The sequence below is a fragment of the Capsicum annuum genome, chromosome 9 (assembly GCF_002878395.1).
Source record: "Capsicum annuum cultivar UCD-10X-F1 chromosome 9, UCD10Xv1.1, whole genome shotgun sequence".
Lineage (NCBI taxonomy): Eukaryota > Viridiplantae > Streptophyta > Magnoliopsida > Solanales > Solanaceae > Capsicum > Capsicum annuum.
Genome location: NC_061119.1, coordinates 21,805,551 through 21,827,042, shown reverse-complemented (window position 1 = coordinate 21,827,042; position 21,492 = coordinate 21,805,551). Strand labels below are relative to the sequence as shown.

The window sequence follows — 21,492 nt, the reverse complement described above, 5'->3', positions numbered from 1 at the left end:
GGGGGGGAGCAGAAAAAGAGAGCGACAACGTAATGTGTGAATTAGCAGCAGGTCACGGGTTCAAAGACGGATCCAGTGTTCAAACTTAAAGCTTTTTAGCATCAAATCATTGTATACTTGAATTTATGGGCTCAGATATACTATTTGTTGCAATATTAGTGGATTTTTACACATATTTATGCTCACGTTGAAAGTACTAGGTTCAGATGAACCCAATGCCGCAATGTGCATGCATCTGCCTCTATATACCTTCGAATTCTATTGTAGATAAAATCCCCATTATTTAAGTGGAGAAAGGTAAGGGGGCGGGGATATTACCTGAGGGACATTCTTCCAAATGAAAGGAGCGAAAACCTTTAGAAATTCTGTCAAAGAGAATCCAAGTGATTAGAACTCATAAAAAATGAGAATCTCAACTGATGTTTTGTGAGAAAGTAATATAGAATACTTACTCGATAAAAGAGAAGAATGTCTCATGAGGGGTGTCATTATTAAACCTGGATGCAGTGAGTTGACAGTTATATTTGCTCCCTCTTCCTGCATTTGATGAGAAGATAACACTTTTAAATTTTGAATCTCACAACGACCTATCGTTAAAGAATTTCCATAGCATGTGAAGGACCATATCGATGACTAATAGAAAATAACAAGAACGCCTAATATCTAACAGTTTAAGCTTGTAAATGAGACAGTTCACACAATTCAACAACTTTACGTCATGAACTAGAAAAGACTATCAAACTAAGAGAGTGATCTTATTTTGATATATAGAAATAGCTTCCTACTCCCAATGTCCTACTGATTCCTTCAAAGATGCAAAAATTTTGCGAATTACCTGCAGTCGGCGAGAAAGCTCATTGGCGTGTAATATGGTCGCTAATTTGGCCTGACCATATGCTAGTTTGTCCTGATAACTGGTTCAAAGAAACAATAGATGGATGAAAACTAAAACGAGTAGTTATGATTTAGTAAAGTAGACCAAAGTTCAATAGTTTGCAGTGTACCTGTTCTTGTCATTGATTTTGTCGAATCGTATTCCTTCTTTATAAGTGAGATAGTGAGCCATTGATGACAAGTTCACAATTCTACCCTGAGTACCAGTAACTTTTGCTGTTTCCTTCATTTTGTCGATAAGAAGGTTAGTCAAGTGGAAGGGACCTGAAAATCAAAGATAATGGTTTGAGAGTTAAATCAGCTACAAAATGTGCATTTTTGAGTTGAACATGCATAGGTACCTAGATGATTTGTCGCAAATTGCACCTCTATGCCATCTTCCGAAAGCTGATACGGACAGAACATGACACCTGCATTGTTTCTGTTTTGCGTATTCTCATTAAGCAAACATATGGTATTAGTAAAACTCAATCGAAAGGCACACTTAAGAAATGTCGAGAGTAATTACATTAGAATATTGAGGGGAAGGTTAAGTTCTTTGAAATTATCAGCAAATGCCTTGACAGATCTAATTGAGTTCAGGTCAAGTTTCTCAATATCGATGCGAGCATCTTTATTGTTCTCGAGAATACACTGTTTTGCCTCCTTCGCAGCCTCCATATTTCGTGCTGCAATAATGACATGGACATTCCTCATTGCTAAAACTCTTGCTGTCTCCAAACCAATTCCGCTTGCACCTCCTGTAATCACAAATGCATTATCATAAAAAGGTTGAATACTTAACAACGAAACAGCAAGAACAGGAGCCGTCGAACAAAGTTATAGTTTTCTCTGTGTGACTTTGAGCCTTGGAATCCACCACTGATGTTCGCACCAGGGTATACTACACACATCACACATCATACCGCCTGGAGTGTGGTATCCTGAGTGAACATGGAATTCTTTGTGCACCGAACTACCTTTTTAACCACGTAAGGTAACATGGTTAAGTGAATTACCATGTGATTTAAAAGTACTTAGCATCAGATTGCCAAATTTTCCTTTTCAGAACAAAGAGAAACTGGATTCTCTGAGTTTAAAATGTTCAGAGTTCCACTATGCAATCCCTTAGATAATGAACCACACTGGATTGTCTGTGATAAACCAGTTTCCCTGTGATAAACGGAACGAAAGGAAATACGATTTTCTTTTAAAAAGTCCTTAAGCACCAGCAAAGATTTACCCGGACCTTGTGTTTACACAAACTAACGAATGCAAGAAAGTGTCTCCCATACACATATTCTATGTTGCTCGGACTCTCCAATAATGTTGGTGCAGCCCTGTCAGATCCTTCAAAAATGTATTGCTTTTGAAGGATCTGACATGCACCTGGCAAATATTTTAAAGAGTTCGAGCAACATAGCACATATTCATCACTTAACTGCTAACTTTTTATACAAGTATTTCCTTGTCTTTCCATCCCCAAGTGACCGAAATTTGTGTTACTGTTTTCTCTAAAAGATCGAGCTTGCCTCATCTCAGCTCAATCTTCTCATGAACTTACAATTTCAACCTATCTTCAGCTACTTCCTCCGATTCCAAAACTACCATATTGGGAATACCACCATTTCCCCTGTTGTACGTAAGGTACTCTGGACCATCAGGTCACCTTTGTGGTGTTATATAGAAGGTAACATAAGCCTTATTTTCAAGATTGTAGATCTCACACTTTAAGGAGGCTTACCTATAAATATATTGACTGACCTGACAGTGTAAAAATTTCTAAATTTCTTTATGTACATTGACATTGTAAATAAGTTAAACTAATTCAATAAACTATAGAAATTCTTCCATTATTCCGGTGAGCAAGGTGATCACAGAGTCAAAGACCAGCTATGAACACAAACACCTATCAAGGTATCGGAGGTATATGGTTGTATTGTTGGAATCTCTTCGGCCTTCAACCAGCTATGTCAAATTTAAGACCGGAAATGGAGTCTTTTAGTAGAGAGTTTGGCTAGATTCTAATTTCTGAATTAATTGGACAAGGGAGTTTCGATAGTTGAATGAATAAACTATGCAAACATGGTTCTATTCGTGTGCTTGAGGTGTGCATGTGGACTCTGTAACTAAAAAGGAACTCACAATTAGGTCACCTACAGGACAATTGCATGTAACTTACTCATAATAAGCAAGTCATCTACAGTGTCTGCATATATAAACCAAATCCATCAGTTTAATTCAAATGTCATATCATGATATCAAAATATTCACTCTACACCAACAATATATCCAGTGTAATTCCACAAGTGGAGTCTGGAGAAGGTAGTGTGTACACATAGCTTACTTCTAACTTGGAAGGTAGAGAAACTGTTTCCGACAGATTTATTCACTATAAACCTTACTCCTAACTTGGAAGGTAGAGATGTTTTTCCCGACAGATTTATCCACAATAGACCTTAGTTCCTCGAAGGTAGAGATGTTGTTTCCGACAAATTTATTCACTATAGACCTTACTCTAACTTGGAAGTTAGAGATGTTATTTCCGACATATTTATCCACTATAGACCTCCTAACTTGGAAGGTAGAGATGTTGTTTCCGACAGATTTATCCACTATAGATCTTAGTTCCTGGAAGGTAGAGATGTTGTTTCCGACAGATTTATTCACCATAGACCTTACTCTAACTTGGAAGTTAGAGATTTTCTGACAGATTTATCCACTATAGACCTTAGTCCTAACTTGGAAGGTAGAGATCTTGTTTCCGACAGATTTATCTACTATAGACATTACTCATAACTTGGAAGGTCAAGATGTGGTTTCCGACAGATTTATTCACCACAGACCTCACTCCTAACTTGGAAGGTAGAGATACTGTTTCCGACAGATTTATTCACTACCAGTGGCGGATCCACCTTGTAATCATCCGAACCCCCTTTGATGGAAAATTATACTATTTTTATATTATTTTTACACGATCAAAAATATTTTTATGTATATATAGTAGATGTTAAACCCCCTTCGACTAGTCTGTATGTTTACTTCTGAACCCCTCAATGAAAATCCTGGCTCCGCAACTGTTCACTACAGACCTTACTCCTAGCTTGGAAGATTGAGATATTGTTTCCAACAGATTTATTCACCATAGAACTTACTCCTAGCTTGGAAGATCGAGATACTGTTTCCGACAGATTTATCCACTATAGACCTTACTCCTATCTTGGAAGGTAGAGATGTTGTTTCCGGAGATGCTGTTTCCGACAGATTTATCCACTATAGACCTTACTCCTAGTCTGGAAGGTAGAGATGTTGTTTCCGATAGATTTATCCACTATAGACCTTACTCCTAACTTGGAAGGTAGAGATACTGTTTCCGACAGATTTATTCACTAGAGACCTCACTCCTAACTTGGAAGGTAGAGATACTGTTTCCGACAGATTTATCCACTATAGACCTTATGCCTAACTTGAAAGGTAGAGATGTTGTTTCCGACAGATTTATTCACTATAGACCTTAATCCTAACTTGGAAGGTAGAGATATCCGACAGATTTATTCACTATAGACCTTACTCGTAACTTGGAAGGTAGAGATGCTGTTTCCGACTGATTTATTCATCAATCAAGTATATATGAATGAGACTAAATAATCAAACCTGTAACAATAGCAGTAAGATTGGAGCCATCAATGCCATCAGTAACTTGTTCAGCAGTGGTAGCTGATCCAAATCCACTTGGACCGGGTCTACCCGTTACCATCCTCAACATCTTTACACCCTAAAATATGACACACAGTTAATTGAAACACAAGCAAATAAGAGGACTCTGCTATTTACTGATGCTTAATAAACTGAGAAAGCAGAAACCAATCTTGGTTGAAATATAAACATTTGTTTGCAGAAGAAAAATATTTTATTAACACAACACTTGAATGGTCAAAAAGAGACAACTATAAGCTATTATTAAAAAAAGAAAAACAAGATTATCTTATTTATTGTTTAATAATTTTTTTCTCCCACTTGCAAAGCATCATTACAATTCATTAAACAAGCACCTAAACTATTAATTTGTCTCCATCATCCTTTCTCTCTAGTGATCAAAGCCACACTTACACTGTTACATTTTTATGAGTTTTCATCCCAACCAGTTGTTACCTTTTTCTAGGTAAATCATCATCTATATATTAAACGGAAAAAGATCAAAAATACCCTGAATTATATAAAATAGTTCAAAAATGTATCTCGTTAGATTTTTGGCTCAAAATACTCTTCCGTTAAATATTTAGCTCAAAAATACCCCTCCCTCTAACGGAATTCAGAAAAAGATCAAGAATACTCCTGAAATGGCTCAACAATACCCCTCTGTTAAATATTTGACTCAAAAATATTCTTCATTTAACGAAATTTCACCAAACATGCCACCTAGATAAAAAAATCACATGACTATACCACATTATCATCCACATGTAAAATGTTAGCATTTTTTAATTATATAACATTCTTTTCTTCTTTATTTTTATTTTTATTTTTTTGCAAAGCAGTGAAACGGAAAAACCAAAAAATCAATCTTTTGCTAATTACTTCATTAGTGTTTTAAAAGTTCTAAATTTCACCTTTTCATTAGTGTTTTAAAAGTTTTAAATTTCATTTTGTTATTGTTGTTTGGGATGAGGGACAGCTTGATCTTGATCTGATGTTTACTCGGAGAAGGAGCTAGAATTTTAACTTTAAGCTAGCAAATGTTGATGTACTAATAATTGAGTTGAATTTACTACATGCAAATTCTTTTTCAAAATAAATGAATTCCTTTTAACACTTGTTTAATCATTCGAAATGAAGTCATTTTTCTAAATTTAGTTTTGATGAATAATATTATTATTTTTAGAATAAGTTTGAAAAAAGTAAAATGATACTTATTATTGATAAATTATTATTTAATTGTGTCATTCAATAATTTTTTGAAGATGTGTGCCACATTCAAAGATTCATTAATTTTAGATTAGAGAAAATATTTATTAAATCATTTTAACATAAGCATTTTGAGTAAAAGCTAGCAACGCCAAACACATCTTTTGAGTAACTAATTTGAAATTTAGTTTGAAATTTGTTACTTTTACGAGTAAATGTTAATTTTAACTTTTATATTGGCCTAATAATTAATGGGTTTATCAGTTTAATAAGACTCTTTTGTTGGGTTTCACACTTTTAAACCTATTAACAGGAAAAAATTTATTTTTTAGATGATCAAAGGAATTTGATAATAGCGATGTTACATTTAATAAAATTTTTTCAAAAAAAATATTATGAAACCACCGTTTGTCTACTTTGATTAAAAATGAAAAAGCCGTGTAAATTTTGTTCTTTTCACTGACGTTTTTTAATAAAAATAAAAATAAAGAAGAAAGGAATGTCATATAATTAAAAAATACTAACATTTTACATGTGGATGATAATGTGGCCAATACTAACATTTTACATGTAGATGGTAATGTGGTATAATCACGTAGTTTTTATTATCTAGGTGGTATGCTTGGTGAAATTTTATTAAGGAGAGGGGTATTTTTGAGTCAAATATTTAATAGAGGGGTATTTTGAGTTATTTCAGATAGTTCAGAGTATTTTTTATCCTTTTCCGAATTTCGTTAGAGGGAGGGGTGTTTTTGAACCAAATATTTAACGGAGGGGTATTTTTGAGCCAAAAATCTAATGAGGGGCAATTTTGAGCTATTTCAGATAGTTCAAGGGTATTTTTGAACCTTTTCCGTATATTAAAACACACCTCGAAATTGATTAGGGCCAACTATCAATTGTCCTCTTTTCTTATTTGAACTATCACCATCAACTAAGTGTGTTAATATACATAAATGGTAATAGTTCAAAATGGGAAACTCGCGGAAAAGTTGATTAATAGTTAAATGTGAAACTCGGGGAAAAGTTAAAAGGTGATTATCTATGAGATGAACCCTTCTCTTCGCCTACATAACGTACTTAAACGAAATAAATAAATTAATTAAATTTAAGGTCATTCATTCATATCAAACATTTTTTACTAACAAAATAATAGAAAAAAGAAAAGTGTTGACAAAGACGAACAATTTTTTGGGTGCTAGTTAGGGGTGTACAAATCGAACTGTTAAGTCAAACTGAACCGATGAATCAAACCAAATTGAGGAAAAAAATTGACTTATAGTTTGGTTTGATTGGTTTGGTGTTCAAAAAAAAAAAAATCGATCATTCTTGGCTTGGTTTGGTATTAGCAAAAATAAAATCAAACCGAACCTAAACCGAACCGACATAATACATATATAATTTTAATTTTTTATATGTAAAAAAATATTACTTATAATCTACTTTCTAATTACTTTTATAACTTTTTTATATTCAGAAAAATAGATATATATTCTTGGGCCTTTAGTTATAATATTTAGAGAAAAGGACATGAACTTACCATTTTAAAAAGAAATGGCCTACACTATGAAAATATGGACAATTGGAGCCAGTCGACCCAATTTATTTCCTTTTTTTAGCCACTTGGTCCAAAACCACTCTCTTTACACAATTAAGAAAATTAAATGCTCTTTATAGTTGTTACTCTTAAATCACTTTTCTTTTCTAAATATACTTTCTCAAATCTTCTTTTTTTCTCTTCTATTATGCATCAATCAATCTACTGTATTTTATGATCAATATCAAAAATTGATTTATTGTTTCTTGCATTGGAGCATTGAAAACTATGGACATGAAGCAAAAAATAGGAAATAAAAAGGAAAATTAAAATTAACGGATAAAGCGGTCAATTTTGACCTCAAATTTGTTGTTAATGATGATTATTTTACAGAATCATTACATACAGGTTTGTACTTGAAGCAATGTCATAGTTCTTTAAACTTGAAGAAGAAAAAAAATAAAATAATGAGGTCTCAAGGTAAGAGAAAAGTCATGTCTTGGTCCATGTTCTTCTCAGAGGCTGATTCAATCACAGTGAGTTGGAGATGTTCTTCTTAGAGGCTGACTCAATCAGGGTGAGTCGGACATGTTTTGATGCATGTAAAGATTAAAAAAAAAAGAATATTCCAATAGATACTCTTTTATACCAGATTGATACACATTTTTTAAAAGAGAAAAGGGGAATCTTTGCATGCACATACAGTCTCTATATCCAATTGATACTCTTTTATACCAGTTTGATACACTTTTATACCACATTGATACACTTTTTTTTTTTTAAAAGAAGGGGAACCTATGGATGCATATACAATCTTTATACCCATTTAATACATTTTTATGTCACATTGATACACTTTTATACTACATTGATATACTTTTTAAAAAAGGGAGAGGGAATTCTTTGCATGCACATGCAATTCCTATACTCAGTCGATACTCTTTTATACCACATTGATACACTTAAATTCAACATCAGATATCCACTGACCTCCGTATTTTATCATTATTGAAACTAAAACTAAAGTTGAAGCCATTATTTTGTATCAATTTTGAGCAAATTTACAATGGAAAGAAATTATTGGAAGCTAATTGAATGCAGATTTTTGAAGATTTTATACAAAATTTATGGAATAAGAAAGATTAATTGAAGTATCAAAAAAGGTAAAAGAATGGAGGTTTGGGAGTTTGAATGGAAAGGAAATTGTGAATGAAAAGGAAAGAAAGAAAGAGAAAGTTACTTTAACGACATTTTCGATTATGTTTAAACGTATGACAATGAAGGTTAGCTAGTGAAATTAGTTTGTGGCTATTTATAGGGTATTTAATTTTGAGTGCTATTTTTATGATATTATTTTAGTTTTGGGTGAGATTGCTGTCCTTTTTCCTAATATTTATCCATTAGTAACAGATTAATACAAAACCTAATATTAATTTAAAAACCTATAACTCTTCAATTGCTTCACTTTACATTTTACTTTCCAAGTTTTCAGAGAGTTCTCATTATTTTCTCATCTTACTTTCATGTTACTTTTCTCATTCTCTTCATTCGTCAAGTTTTGATTTAGGTTTGTTTCTCTTCTTTCTCTTTTTTCTTGTGGAATTATGTTATAGTTAATTATTTTATGGAGTTAAATTTTTAATAAGTTGCCTCCAATTCTTCATTCTTCTTTATGCTCACATTTTATGTGAAAAAAGCTTTCAGATAAGCTATTGTGACTAGTGACTTACAAATTAAACCACTGAGTATCCTCATAATATTACTTTGAGAGATAGTAGTTTAAACATCTTAGTAATTTGCCAATTTAATTTTAATTGGAACTACTCTATGACCATTGTTTTTTTATTTATCTTTTTAGTGAAAAAATTTATTTTTTTCTTCAATCACATTATAATTGTAAAAAAACTGAGAAAAAAAACGAAAAAAACAAAAAACAAAGATTAAAACCGAAATATAAAAATCGATTGTATATTGGTTTGATTTGGTTTATAGATTTAGAAAATCGACATTGTTGGTTTGGTTATATTTTAATGAAAAATCGAAACAACCCGACCTATGTACACCCCTAGTGCTAGTGGATTTTTTGTTTTGTGGATGACTATGATTAGCTAGATGATTGTTTATCTTATTTTCAGTCAATTGCCTATTATTAATTTATTTAAAATTCTCAATTATAGGCCTGTAATAGTTAGTAGTAATACCTTAGGGAAAGGACGTGGGCTAGCCATTTTAAAAAAAAAATGGCCCATAATTGAAAAGGTGGATAACTTAGCTCAGTCAGTCAAATTTAATACCTTTTTTTAGCCATTTGGTCCAATTGGGCACATGCAGTCTGTATATTTAATTGATACACTTTTTTAACAAATTAATACACTTTTATATTATATTGATACACTTTTTAAAAAAAAGAAAAGAAATTCTATGCAAGCACATGCAGTCCTTATACCGAATTGATACTCTTTTATACCACATTAATACACTTTTACACTACATTGATACACTTGCAGTGTCCATATACTCAATTGATACTCTCTTATACTAGATTGATACATTTTTAGAATGCATGTAGAAACTATATATAGTCGTATAAAATATGTATCTAAATAATAATTGTAGTTAAAAATTATATAAAATGTGTATAAAAATGCTATAATTATTTATAGATATGTATATATATAGAAACTGTATCATTATTATAAATATATATCTTTAACAATTGTATTATATTAAAAATATATGGTATTGTATTTTATTGTACAAATAAGTAAAACTAAACAAAACTTAAAACTAAACAAAACAAATAGTATGTTATTTTAATAATGTTGATGAATGCAAAATAATCTGAAAAAAAAAGAAGCAATTACTCAATTATTTAAAAAGAATAAAAATGAGTAGAATCTTTAAAAAAGAAAAGGAGCCGAAAAGAAAAAAAAACATTAATACAAGTGCTCACATAAAAACAAAAGAAAAGTGGAATTCTCCCTTGATAAAAAAACAAAAGAAAACAAAATTCAATAGGGAATCCTTAAAAAATAAATACACAACATATATTGTGAAGTACCAAAACAATAGCCATTCGGTTGGAATTAGTTTCCCGAGTGGCTGTTTATGGGGGTTTAAAATTTAGGTGCTAGTTTTGTGGAATTATTTTAGTTTTTGGTGTTATTTTTGTCCTTCCCCCAATACATTACTAGCTAGATCCATTTTGCTTAGCATGATTTGCAGTTAGTTAATTTCAACTTGTTGGATTTTTTGGACTTAATTCTTTTCAAACTGTTTTTCTTTTGAACCAAACATTTTTAGGTAGTTTTTATGTTTTTTTTAATTGCTTTACCGTTCATATTAAGCTCAAACTTGAGAAAATTAAAGGATAGGTGTCTTTTAAGTCTTGAATGAAGGATTGGTGACATTGACCAATAGATAGGGTCAAACATTATTAGAAAACTTGATCAAGTTAATTGTGGACTTAATTAATATTTTCAAAACTTTCTAATCTTTTCAAAAATACAAATCAACCCAACCCACACCCTCTTCAATTCAAATCAACCACTCTCTCCTCTCTCTCGACAGCTTCTCTCAATTCTCTCCCAACCAATAATTCTGCAAAATTTCTCCCTTCAACCCTGATGACAAATAGTTGGGCTTCGAGTTCCCCTCTTCAATTCAATCAACCTGTCTATCACCCCTCTCTCAACATCTTCTCTCAACTCTCTCCCAACCAACTGTTCTGTAAATTTCTTATTTCAATCCTCGATGACTTCAACATCCGATTACAAATAGTTGGAATTTCAGTTTCTTTTCGACTTCAATCAACGTGACAGACTTGCTTTCCGGCCACAACAGCTTCGAATTCTTTATCGGTCCTTTTCTTCTTTCACAGGTAAAAATTTATGGCCTTTTTAGTTTTGAAGAAAATGAGGAACTTGAGCCAACTTCTCTTATATTATTGGTTAACAATTTCAATATTTGTTGCACTAATTTGAAATACGGTCTGAATTAAACACTAATTTTTAGTATTTCTTCTCTTCTCTTCTCTTTTCGAAGTGAATTATGATAATTTGTTGTTTGTTGTATTTTTTTGAAGTTTGATTTTTATTGTTTGTATTTATAAAAATAAAAGCACAATTTGGTTTGATTTGTTCTGTTCTTGTTCTTGGTAAAAATGGTGAAATTGTTATTTTTTGATTAATAAAATTGTGCTACTATTTCCTCCAATAGATTACCCATCTGGTGCAACATATTAACCATCTGATGTAACAGATTCATCATATAATGCAACAGATCAACCATCTGATGCACCAGAGGAACCATTAGATGATAATTCAGATACAACAACTTTACCATATGTTCCAACAGATTAAGCTTCGGATAAAAAATCTAATGCAACTAATTAACCATCTAGTGCAATGGAAGAACCATCAGATTAATGATCTGATGCAATAGATGAACCTCCTATTAGATAAAATCCTACCAACTCTTCTTACAGGAAAAGTCTAAGACTTGAGTTTTCCAACTGATCATTTATCTGCGGCGATAGACGATCCTATGTTGGAAGAAATCTAAACAATATTGATCATTGATAACTGTTCCAATAGATCATCATGTGTTACAACAGATGTGTGACCTGTTACACATACATTCATCTATCTCAACAGATGAGTGATATGTTTTGTATTGTTGCAACAGATTACTCAACCGTTGCTATGGATTATTTAACTGTTCCAACAGATCACTCATATGATGCAACAGATGATGTCACAACAGTTGTGTGATCTGTTGAACAGACCATTCATCTGTCTTAAAAGATGAGTGGTATGTTTTGTATTTTTGCAATAGATTACTCATCCGTTGTAACAGTTTGGTTATATGCTGCAATAGATATACTACCTGGTGCAACAGATCGGTGATCTGTTGCAACTGTTATTTTACTGTTTTACTTGTTTGATTTACTGTTATTCTTTTTTAATGATGCATTAATCAATAATAATATATTATTTTATTTTTCTATTAATTTTAGATAATATGGTTTCCAAAAGAACAAAAACCGAATCAAGTCCAAGTAAAGGAACAAGTGAAACAGCTAGGCTACATCCACCACTCTATGAGTTTGCTTTACAAGCATTATCTCAATCGAGAGCAGAATATGATGAACACGGGGAGGAGGAATGTTTCAAAAGAGATGATGCAGATGCTAATAGCTCTTCCACCGAAGAGCTGGTCAAAGCCTTCAGCATTAATCGTTATCCTATGAGAATGCGGTGCGATGGTGCCGCAGATTTAACGGGTGATTTTGTGGTTAAGTTAGCCATGGGAAAATCTTTCGATGCCTTCAAAAAAATACTTTGAGAATAAAAATTGGATGCTTATTTCAGGGACAGCTGCTTTGAGAAATATCTTGATTTGTCGGAGGACAACAATGCTCGTTTCTAAATGAAAATGGTATATGAACTTCTCAAGCGTAGGTTTATGTATAAAAATAAAGATAAGATGTATGAGGTGTGGATAAATTACTATGGCATGCCTGTTTGTTTTGGTTGGAAGGAGTTTGCCATAGTTACTGGACTAAAATGTTATCCTCCTTCTCAAGTTATACCTATTCTAACCCCAAAAAAGCACCCCGTACACCCAAAAAAGGCAAAGAAAAATCATGTGATCGTGATGACCTAGTGTCCATTGTTGGTCCAAGCTTCAAAAATAAAAATTTGATAGAAGCGTTGAAAGGTAAAGGACTTTCAAAGAAGCACAAGAAGTCATTGTGCTTGGTTTGGTTTGGTTTGTACATAATATTCTTTGGACGAGAGACGTTAACAAAAACATAAGCCTCGGTTTAATAAAGCTCTCCGAGGATCTTGAGGCATTTAACAACTATCCATGGGGGTATGAAAGCTTCAAAATGATTGTCAAATATTTGTTGACTCCGTTAGCGCCAAAGACAATCAACTTATATGGCTTCCCATGGGCTTTCATGGTAAATGTTTCTTTCTTCTATTATGATATCATTCATTTTTTTTGCTCAATAATGGTTTTGATTTATTGGCGTTATTTTATAGGCTTGGGCGTTTGAAGCCATTCCTTATTTGAGACATCAAGTGAACTACTAGGAAGGAGTTTCCTGTCCAAGAATCTTGAGATGATTGTCGGCCAAAACTCATAAAAATGCAAAATTTCTTGATCTCTTCAACCCTCCGAAGGATGCAGTAAGTATAATTATAATTAATTTTTCTTTTAATTAATGTTTTTTTGAATGATATAATCATCATTCTAATATATGTAATGATTTATGTTAGAATGTGCATCCGTCGCTAGTTCCGACCAATCGAGAGTTGAAGATGCCATTTTTTTTTACTTTACGGTCTGTGCAAACTTTATCGGACCCTAAGGTCAGCGACAGAATAAAAATGGAATTATTTGGAGCAACAACCATTACAAAAAAATAATTTTGGAAGGTGGGCTTGTTGTTGTTGATGGAGCTGTTGGTGGTGGTAGTGGTGCTGCTGTTGGTGCTAATGATGCTCCTCTTACAGTATTTAAAGCAAACCATTATGAGTATGATCATACTGGTTATACAGATTTTGCCTCTCCTAGCGAATGTTCTGCATGCAAATGTCAAGACTGCAGGGCGAAACATGATGTAGTGATTAATGTTATTAATGCATTAACTACTTCTGTAAAGGAATTGACATCTAAGAGGGGTCTCATTCCCTCAAAGAGGATTTTATTTCCATCCTCTTCATTAGAGATTAGGGCTAAGAGGAGAAGAAGAGTGATTTCCAGGGCATTATCAGGCATCCAAAAAAGCGACATTACAACTCCTCTATCTGCGTGTTGCACTGAGCAACGCACAATGTCCAAAGGAGAGCAGCACGAGATGAAGAAGGTGAATATATTATATGTCTTCCAACTGACAAAACAAATACACATATCTATTTCAACAAATGACACATCTGCTGAAAATTATCAAATAGATATATACATCTGTTGCAACCGTTGACTAACCTGTTGCACCAGATACTTTATCTGGTGCAACATATGTCTCGTCTATTTTAGCAAATCAAACAAATCTTCATACAACTTTTATTTGTACCAACAGAAGACCTATCTGCTGCAACAAATGATTCATATGTTGCAATGGATGGTTCATCCATTGGAAATTATCACATAGGGTCTTCCTCATGTAGAAATTTGTCCCAACAGTTGATTCATTGTTGCAACAGAAATATAATATATTTAGGATAATTTAAAACTGGAGGAAGACCTGTTTGATTTGCTAAAAGAGATGAGTTATCCTTTTCCGTTTTGTTATATCTCCGTGATTAGCATTGACTAATTTTGACTTTCCAGGTGAATGTAGAAAAAGCTACTGCTGAACAACATTGACAATATGCTACTCTTTTTATGGAAATATGGAGAACAAAAAGCGCAGAAACCGTACGCAAGCGACAATGAAGATCCACGACGAACAAAGCCGAATTCCATAGCACCGGATGAAGAACAACTTGTCCATACTGAGTAGATCTTTATAGTTTGAGCCTGTCAAAGCAATCCTTTACAGTATACTTAAATTGTTGTTGATGTATTTGTTGAGATCGATACCCATAATAATTATTTTACATTTTATTTATTCGTTGACTTATGCAGCTAATTTATAAAGGCTTCGATTTATTTTATTTTGTCTATGAATTTTATTTATTCCTTAGATTTGAAATTATTAATTGAAAAGGAATACTAGATTCAAATATTGTAATCGATAATGTATTTGTTACAATAGACGACATATCTATTGGAAAATTCGAATAGATTTAGACATATATTGCAACAGGTAGGTGATCTGTTGGAATTTATCAAGCAGGTCTTTCCACTATTGCAATAGATGGACTTTAGATAAAAACATCAAGATAATGCAACAGATGACACATCTATTGAAAAAAAGAACAGATTTACACATATGTTGCAATAGATGGACCTTATCTGTTGCAACAGACGACAAATCTATTGATATAATCGAATAGATTTATATGTATGTTACAACAGGTAGGTTATCGATTGGAATTTATCAAACATGTTTTCCCACTGTTGCAACAGATGAACTTTAGATAAAAACATCTAGATAATGCAACAGATGACCAACCTTTACAACAGATAAACTATATGTCAGAACAGGTAGGATAACTATTACAAAGGATGGAGAATCTGTTGCATTATAAAAATTCAACTTTTGTTGGACATAAAAAATTGTCACTACGTTTAAAAAGGTTAAAGTGAATTGAAATAAAAAAGGTTCAACCCATCAACGGTGTTCAGTTTAAACACCTAAAATAAAATAGGCATCAAGTAGACATGTTCATTTTAAAGACGTAAAATAAAATAGGCATCAAATGTGTTAGTGTCAGTCCTGACACATTTCGCTGACTTTCCATCACTTGGCCCCCAACGGTCATTTTCCCCCCCATTGTCTTATCTATTCATCTTCCTCCTAAAATTTAACCCTAAATTCCCAAATCTTCTTCTTCATCGTCATCTTCTTTTATCTATCCAAATTTTCAAATTATTACTTTCATTTTTTCCAACTGACCTTGACAATGTCGAGCGCATCTTTCACTGTTTTTGGTGATAAGAATTTTTGATATTGTAAGTGCGGTCATGAAGCTCTGTTAAAGACTTCTTGAACTCAACAAAATCCGGGTCGTAGGTTTTTTACTTGTAAGATTTCAAAGGTAATATTTTTTTTATTTAATAAATTGATTAATTATTGACTTGTAATTATTTTGTAATTATGTTCTCTTTTTTTTTATAGAAATTGAGTGGATGCGATTACTTTGATTGGTATGAAGAACGACACCCTTCACAAGCAAATCGTGTAATCTGGGGTTTGTTGAATAAAGTCAAGGCTTCTGAAGAGAAACAAAATCGAGTAAGAAGATACTACATTGTTGCCGTTATTGCTACTGATTTGGTGTTGTTGGGCACATCGATATTGAAGCCTAATTGCTGAAATTTTTATGGTAGTGTATGTATTTGCTACTGGTTTGTTGTCGACGAGTACATGGATATTCAAGCATAACTGTTGGAAAATATCAAAAAGATTTAGGCATATATTGTAAAATTTAGGTCATCTGTGGAAATTATCAAACAGGTCTTCCCACTGTTGTAACAGATTAGACTTAGATTATTAGATTATTCATAGAAATTATCAAACAGGTCTTCCCACTGTTGCAACAGATTAGACTTAGATTATTAGATTATTAGATTATTCAAACAGGTCTTTCCACTGTTGCAACAGATTGACAATCAAATCTATTGCTTATAAAAAACTCAACTTTCATCAGAAAAAATTATTGTCACTACATGTACATATAATAAAGTAAAGGGTGACTTGAAATTAAAATTTTTTATTTCACAGGCTCTTCTATATACACACACAGGCTTCAAACGTCCAGTTAGTACCCCATAAGCCCAGACCTCTTGCAGGTTTGCCACAACATAGTCGCACAAAAAAGTCGTTGGCTTGGCCATTTCTGTGCCAGTAAGCAAAAATTCGATGTGTGCAAGAGCGTGTGAACCGCTTGCTTTAGCGACATCATCTTTTGAAAGAATTATTTCCCTGTTTTGACCTTCAAAATCCCATGATTTCTTCATCAACACTTCCTTTGGCAAATGGTTCATCAGTTTACTCTCCCTCAACAAGATGGGCAACAACACCATTAGTGGCTACACAAGGAGAAAAAGATCAAAATCGTCGACGAGAGGTACGTTAGAGTCATAAATATTGATCTTTCCCACCTTGAGTAGTATCTCAACAGCCCGATAATGCATGCCGTTCACGTTAATGACTGCAAGAATCTTTTTTGCCTCGATCCAACTCTTGCCGTGTGGATTTGGCCTGTCGCAGATCCCTATTCTCTTTGGCGTCAAGTTCCGCATATATGTCCACCTTCTTGACTGGCCTCTGAACTTCAACAGCTTTTGGAGAGGGAGGAATTGCAATTTTTTTTTATTTTCAAGCTGAGAGTACATCTCTAATTGCTCTTTTCTTTCTCCTAACCAACGCTGTAGGAGTGTGTGGCTCCCTCACCTTCTTGGATGGTATGACACACCTCTTGGATTTGAATTCCTCAATTGCTTTAGAGATAGCCTCTACTTTTTCAAAGAGTTTATCCTATCTGTCTTTTCACTCAACGCATTCGCAACGAGAACACGAGGGTGAAGAGGGATGAGAGGGACCTGTGTAAGGGTGAAAATGGGTGTTTTCAAGCATATTTATTATTTGGTAGCAGCATGAGCATGCCTGCCACCAACACCAACAACTCCACCAGAAGAAGCACCCGGATCTGCCTTAGTAAAAGGTTGGTCATGAAGAGCCTCAACATTAGGCTGACCTTGCCTAACTGCTCTTCTTATGACTGTTGCTCCAGCTAATTCCTTCTTTATTAACTCCATCTTTGGGTCTGCAATAGTATCAACATAAATAAGAGTAATATAAGAAGTCATCACCGACTCCTCCTCAGTAGGCACGATCCATGGATGCACAACCTATAAAAAAGAAAAAAAGACAGATGTATTTAAATCATATAATATAATAATTTTCACAGTTGGGCTACATTTTAAAAAAAAAGACCTATCTGTTGCATAGTTTGCAGTATATGGTTAAAATCTGTTTGAGTCTGGTTCAGAGAAACAGAGCAGCACATGGATAATCTGATGCAAAATATCAATCATCTGTTGCAACAGCTGCACAAGATGGGTAATCTATTATGCAACAGATGATCTATACGTCACAACAGATGAACGATATGTTATTAGATTAAACATCTGTTGCATAATTTGCAGTAAATGGTTAATCTTGTAGGAGTCGGGTTCAGAGAACCAAAGCCACAGATGGGTAATCTGATGCAAGATATACCCCGTCGCAATAGATGTCCCATTTGGTGCATCAGATATAACATCTCATGCACCAAATATTACATCTGTTCAATATCTTTCTTATCTTTGAGTAGAATTAGTTTACTTGAAGAAGACGTACAACATCATCCGGAGGTTTAAAAAGACCAGCCTCCTTAATATTGGTGTTGGACTTTGCAGCCAACCACCTAAATATCCTTGGATGAGAAACCTCATCCGAGTAATCCATTAACTGCTTTCGGAGGGGATAAATGGCTTCAAATGCCCAAGCCTAAAAAGTGTAAACAGGAAGCAAGCAAAAAAAAATCATAATAACTATATTCAATATAAATTAATGGATGAGTAAAATTAGTGATTAATTTTACCATGAAAGTCTAAGGAAAGCCGTATAATGTGGTCCTCTTTCTCTTTCTGACTCTCCAATTCCTCCTCTTTCTCACTTTCATTTTCTTCATTACCATCTACGGACCCTTGTCCACCTCCCTCAACGTTGTTTTCATATCTCTCCTCAGCTTCACTTTTCCCTGACTGAGATTGTTTAGGAAGCTCCTCCGAATCTCTCTATATTGTGGCCTTTTTTTTGAGTGGTCAGACGTTGATCCATTTTCACGTTATTTTCTTTTAGGAAACATGTTTTACCTACAAACAAAGAAAAATAAAAATTATGTTACAGTTGATGTATGGATAGATTTTAAAAAATACATTACAAACACCACGAATACCGACACACCAACAGCCACCACCACAAACACCACCAACTAATGCCAACAAACAAACAAACACCATGAATACCGACACCACCACAAACACCACCAACCAATGCCACCACCGGTGCCACCACAATGACCATAAACACCACCACCAGCACCACCATCCAACTATACCATGACAGTCAACAGAACACTGCGATGGAAACTAGGGATTTTTCGAGTTCTTCCTACGATTTTACCATCAAAACTCAAAATTGTAAACCCATTCTCAAAGATAATACAACTAAAATTTTTATTTTTCATCATTAACTTAAAAACCCTTATTTTTTAGAAAAAAAAACAAATATAGAGCTCTTCTCAAACTTTGTTGCCTATGAAGACAGAGAAAATGACTGATACAAATAAGAATGATCTCGAAAATAACACTTATGTGGTCAGAAATGAGAAGAAAAGCAATTTGTTGTGGAGGGTTGAGCAAATTTGTTGAGTAGTTATTGTCTGTTCTATATTGTTGAGTGAGAATGAGAGAGAAAGAGCCAGACCTCGAGATTTGAAATGATAAAATATTTTGTATGGGTTGATTTGTATTTTGGAAAAGAATGACAAGTAGTTTTGAAAATGTTAATTTGGTCTGAAATGATCTTAATTATTTTTAAAATCATAAAATATATGCGTAATTTTTAAAATCATATAAAAACAATTGAAGTTATAGTTGATCGAGTACTCTAGGAGGTGACTCCGTGAAAACTCACCCCTGGTCCTAGATTAATCAATTTAGGAGTCTAACATATGAACTCAATTAAAATTATAAAAAACAAATGTTCAATATGTTGCGTCAGATTTCTCATCTTTTGTAAATTATCAATCAGATTAGGTAACAACAGATTACGAATCTGATGTAAATTATCAATCAAATTAAGTCATCTATTGCGACAGATTACCCATCTGTTGTAAATTATCTAATGGATTGTCATGTGTCATAACAGATTACCTATATGTTGTAAATTATCAAATGGGCACTGCCATCTGTTGTGGCTGACCCTATGAGAACTCACCCCTAGTCCTAGATTAATTGATAGTTTACCCTATGAGAACTCACCCCTAGTCCCAGGTTATTCAATCAAGGTATTAGTACCCTAGTCCTAGATTAATCAATTAAGGTATTAGTCTAACATATGAGGTAGTAAGAATCGGTTCAGCTTAGAGTGATCGATCGCTGACTCTGGTCGGGAAGAACGCAGTACCGTTTTATCATGCAATTGACAAAAAACTCAATTGAAGTTTTAGTTGACCCTATGATAACTCACATTCAATTAAGGTATTAGTCTAACATATGAACTCAATTGAAGTATATATAAACAAATGCTCAACCTATTGCAACAGATGTCTTTTCTGTTGGATCAAATCAAATAAATTATGTAATCTGTTGTAATATATTACACATCTGTTGTAAACTATCAAACAGATTAAGTCATCTGTTGCAACAGATTACCCATCTATTGTAAATTATCAAATAGATTGAGTCATATATTGCAATAGATTACCCATCTATTGTAAATTATCAAATAGGCGTTGTCATCTATTATAGTTGATGAGAACTCACCCCTAGTCCTAGATTAATCAATTAAGGTATTAGTTGGACATATGAGGTATTAAGAATCAGTTCAGCTTACAGTGATCGATCGACGACTCTTGTCGGAAGGAATGCAGTCCCGTCTCATTATGCATTTGCCAAAAAACTTAATCAAAGTTGTAGTTGAAGCTATGAGAACTCACCCTTAGTCCCAGATTATTCAATTAAGGTATTACTTGAACATATGAGGTAGTAAGAATCGGTTCGTCTCAGAGTGATCGATCGATGACTCTTATCGAGAGAAAAATAGTACCGTCTCATCATGCAATTGCCAAAAAACTTAATTGAAGTTGTACTTGACCCTTTGTGCACATTCATCCATCCATAATTCCACCTAGATTAATGTAGGTATTATTATTAGTCTTAACATTAAGTTAATGAGAACACATTTCAATTCAGAGTGATCGATCGATGACTCGGGTCGGGATGAACGCAGTACTAACACCATGCAAATGCAATGACTTAATTGGACTTGTAATTGACCCTGTGAGCTCATTAATTCATCCTTGTTCCACCTAGATCGATGTAGGTACTATTATTAATCTTAACATTAAGTTAATGAGGAGCTCATTCTTTCATCACTAGTTCATCCTAAATCAATTACAATGAAATTTGTTGCAACAAATAACTGTGCTGTTGGAGAATTTCAAACAGATAATAATATCTATTACAACAAATGACATTTCTTATTTAATTATCAAATAGACATTTGCATCTGTTATGATTGATGACTGAGGTGTTGAAAATTTTTAAACAGATATTGATATCTGTTGTAATAGATGACGTTTCTGATTTAGTTATCAAATGACATTTTCATCTGTTATTACAGATGACTAAGCTATTGAGATTTCTCAAACAGATATCTAAATCTGTTGCAACAGATGACATATCTGTTTGAAAATCTTTTTGTTTTTTTTTTAAATTTTAAAGCAAGC

General features: G+C 33.4%; 1 protein-coding gene across 2 annotated transcripts in view; it reads right to left on the bottom strand.

Annotated features, from left to right (window-relative positions):
- The window catches only part of LOC107842955 (short-chain dehydrogenase TIC 32 B, chloroplastic), a 5,648-nt gene extending 639 nt beyond the window's left edge, over nt 1-5,009 (bottom strand). The window contains exons 1-8 of one of the 2 annotated variants that reach the window (XM_016687037.2): nt 4,984-5,009; nt 4,528-4,648; nt 1,403-1,634; nt 1,236-1,315; nt 1,005-1,158; nt 836-914; nt 453-537; nt 319-365 (exon numbers count right to left, since the gene is read on the bottom strand). In XM_016687037.2, the coding sequence (XP_016542523.1) occupies nt 319-365; nt 453-537; nt 836-914; nt 1,005-1,158; nt 1,236-1,315; nt 1,403-1,634; nt 4,528-4,639 (789 nt within the window). In that variant the 5' untranslated portion in view covers nt 4,640-4,648; nt 4,984-5,009. Of the gene's footprint in view, nt 1-318; nt 366-452; nt 538-835; nt 915-1,004; nt 1,159-1,235; nt 1,316-1,402; nt 1,635-4,527; nt 4,649-4,925 lie in introns of both variants that reach the window. The other variant, XM_016687036.2, reaches the window with a different exon arrangement.
- Between the last annotated feature and the right edge of the window lie 16,483 nt (nt 5,010-21,492).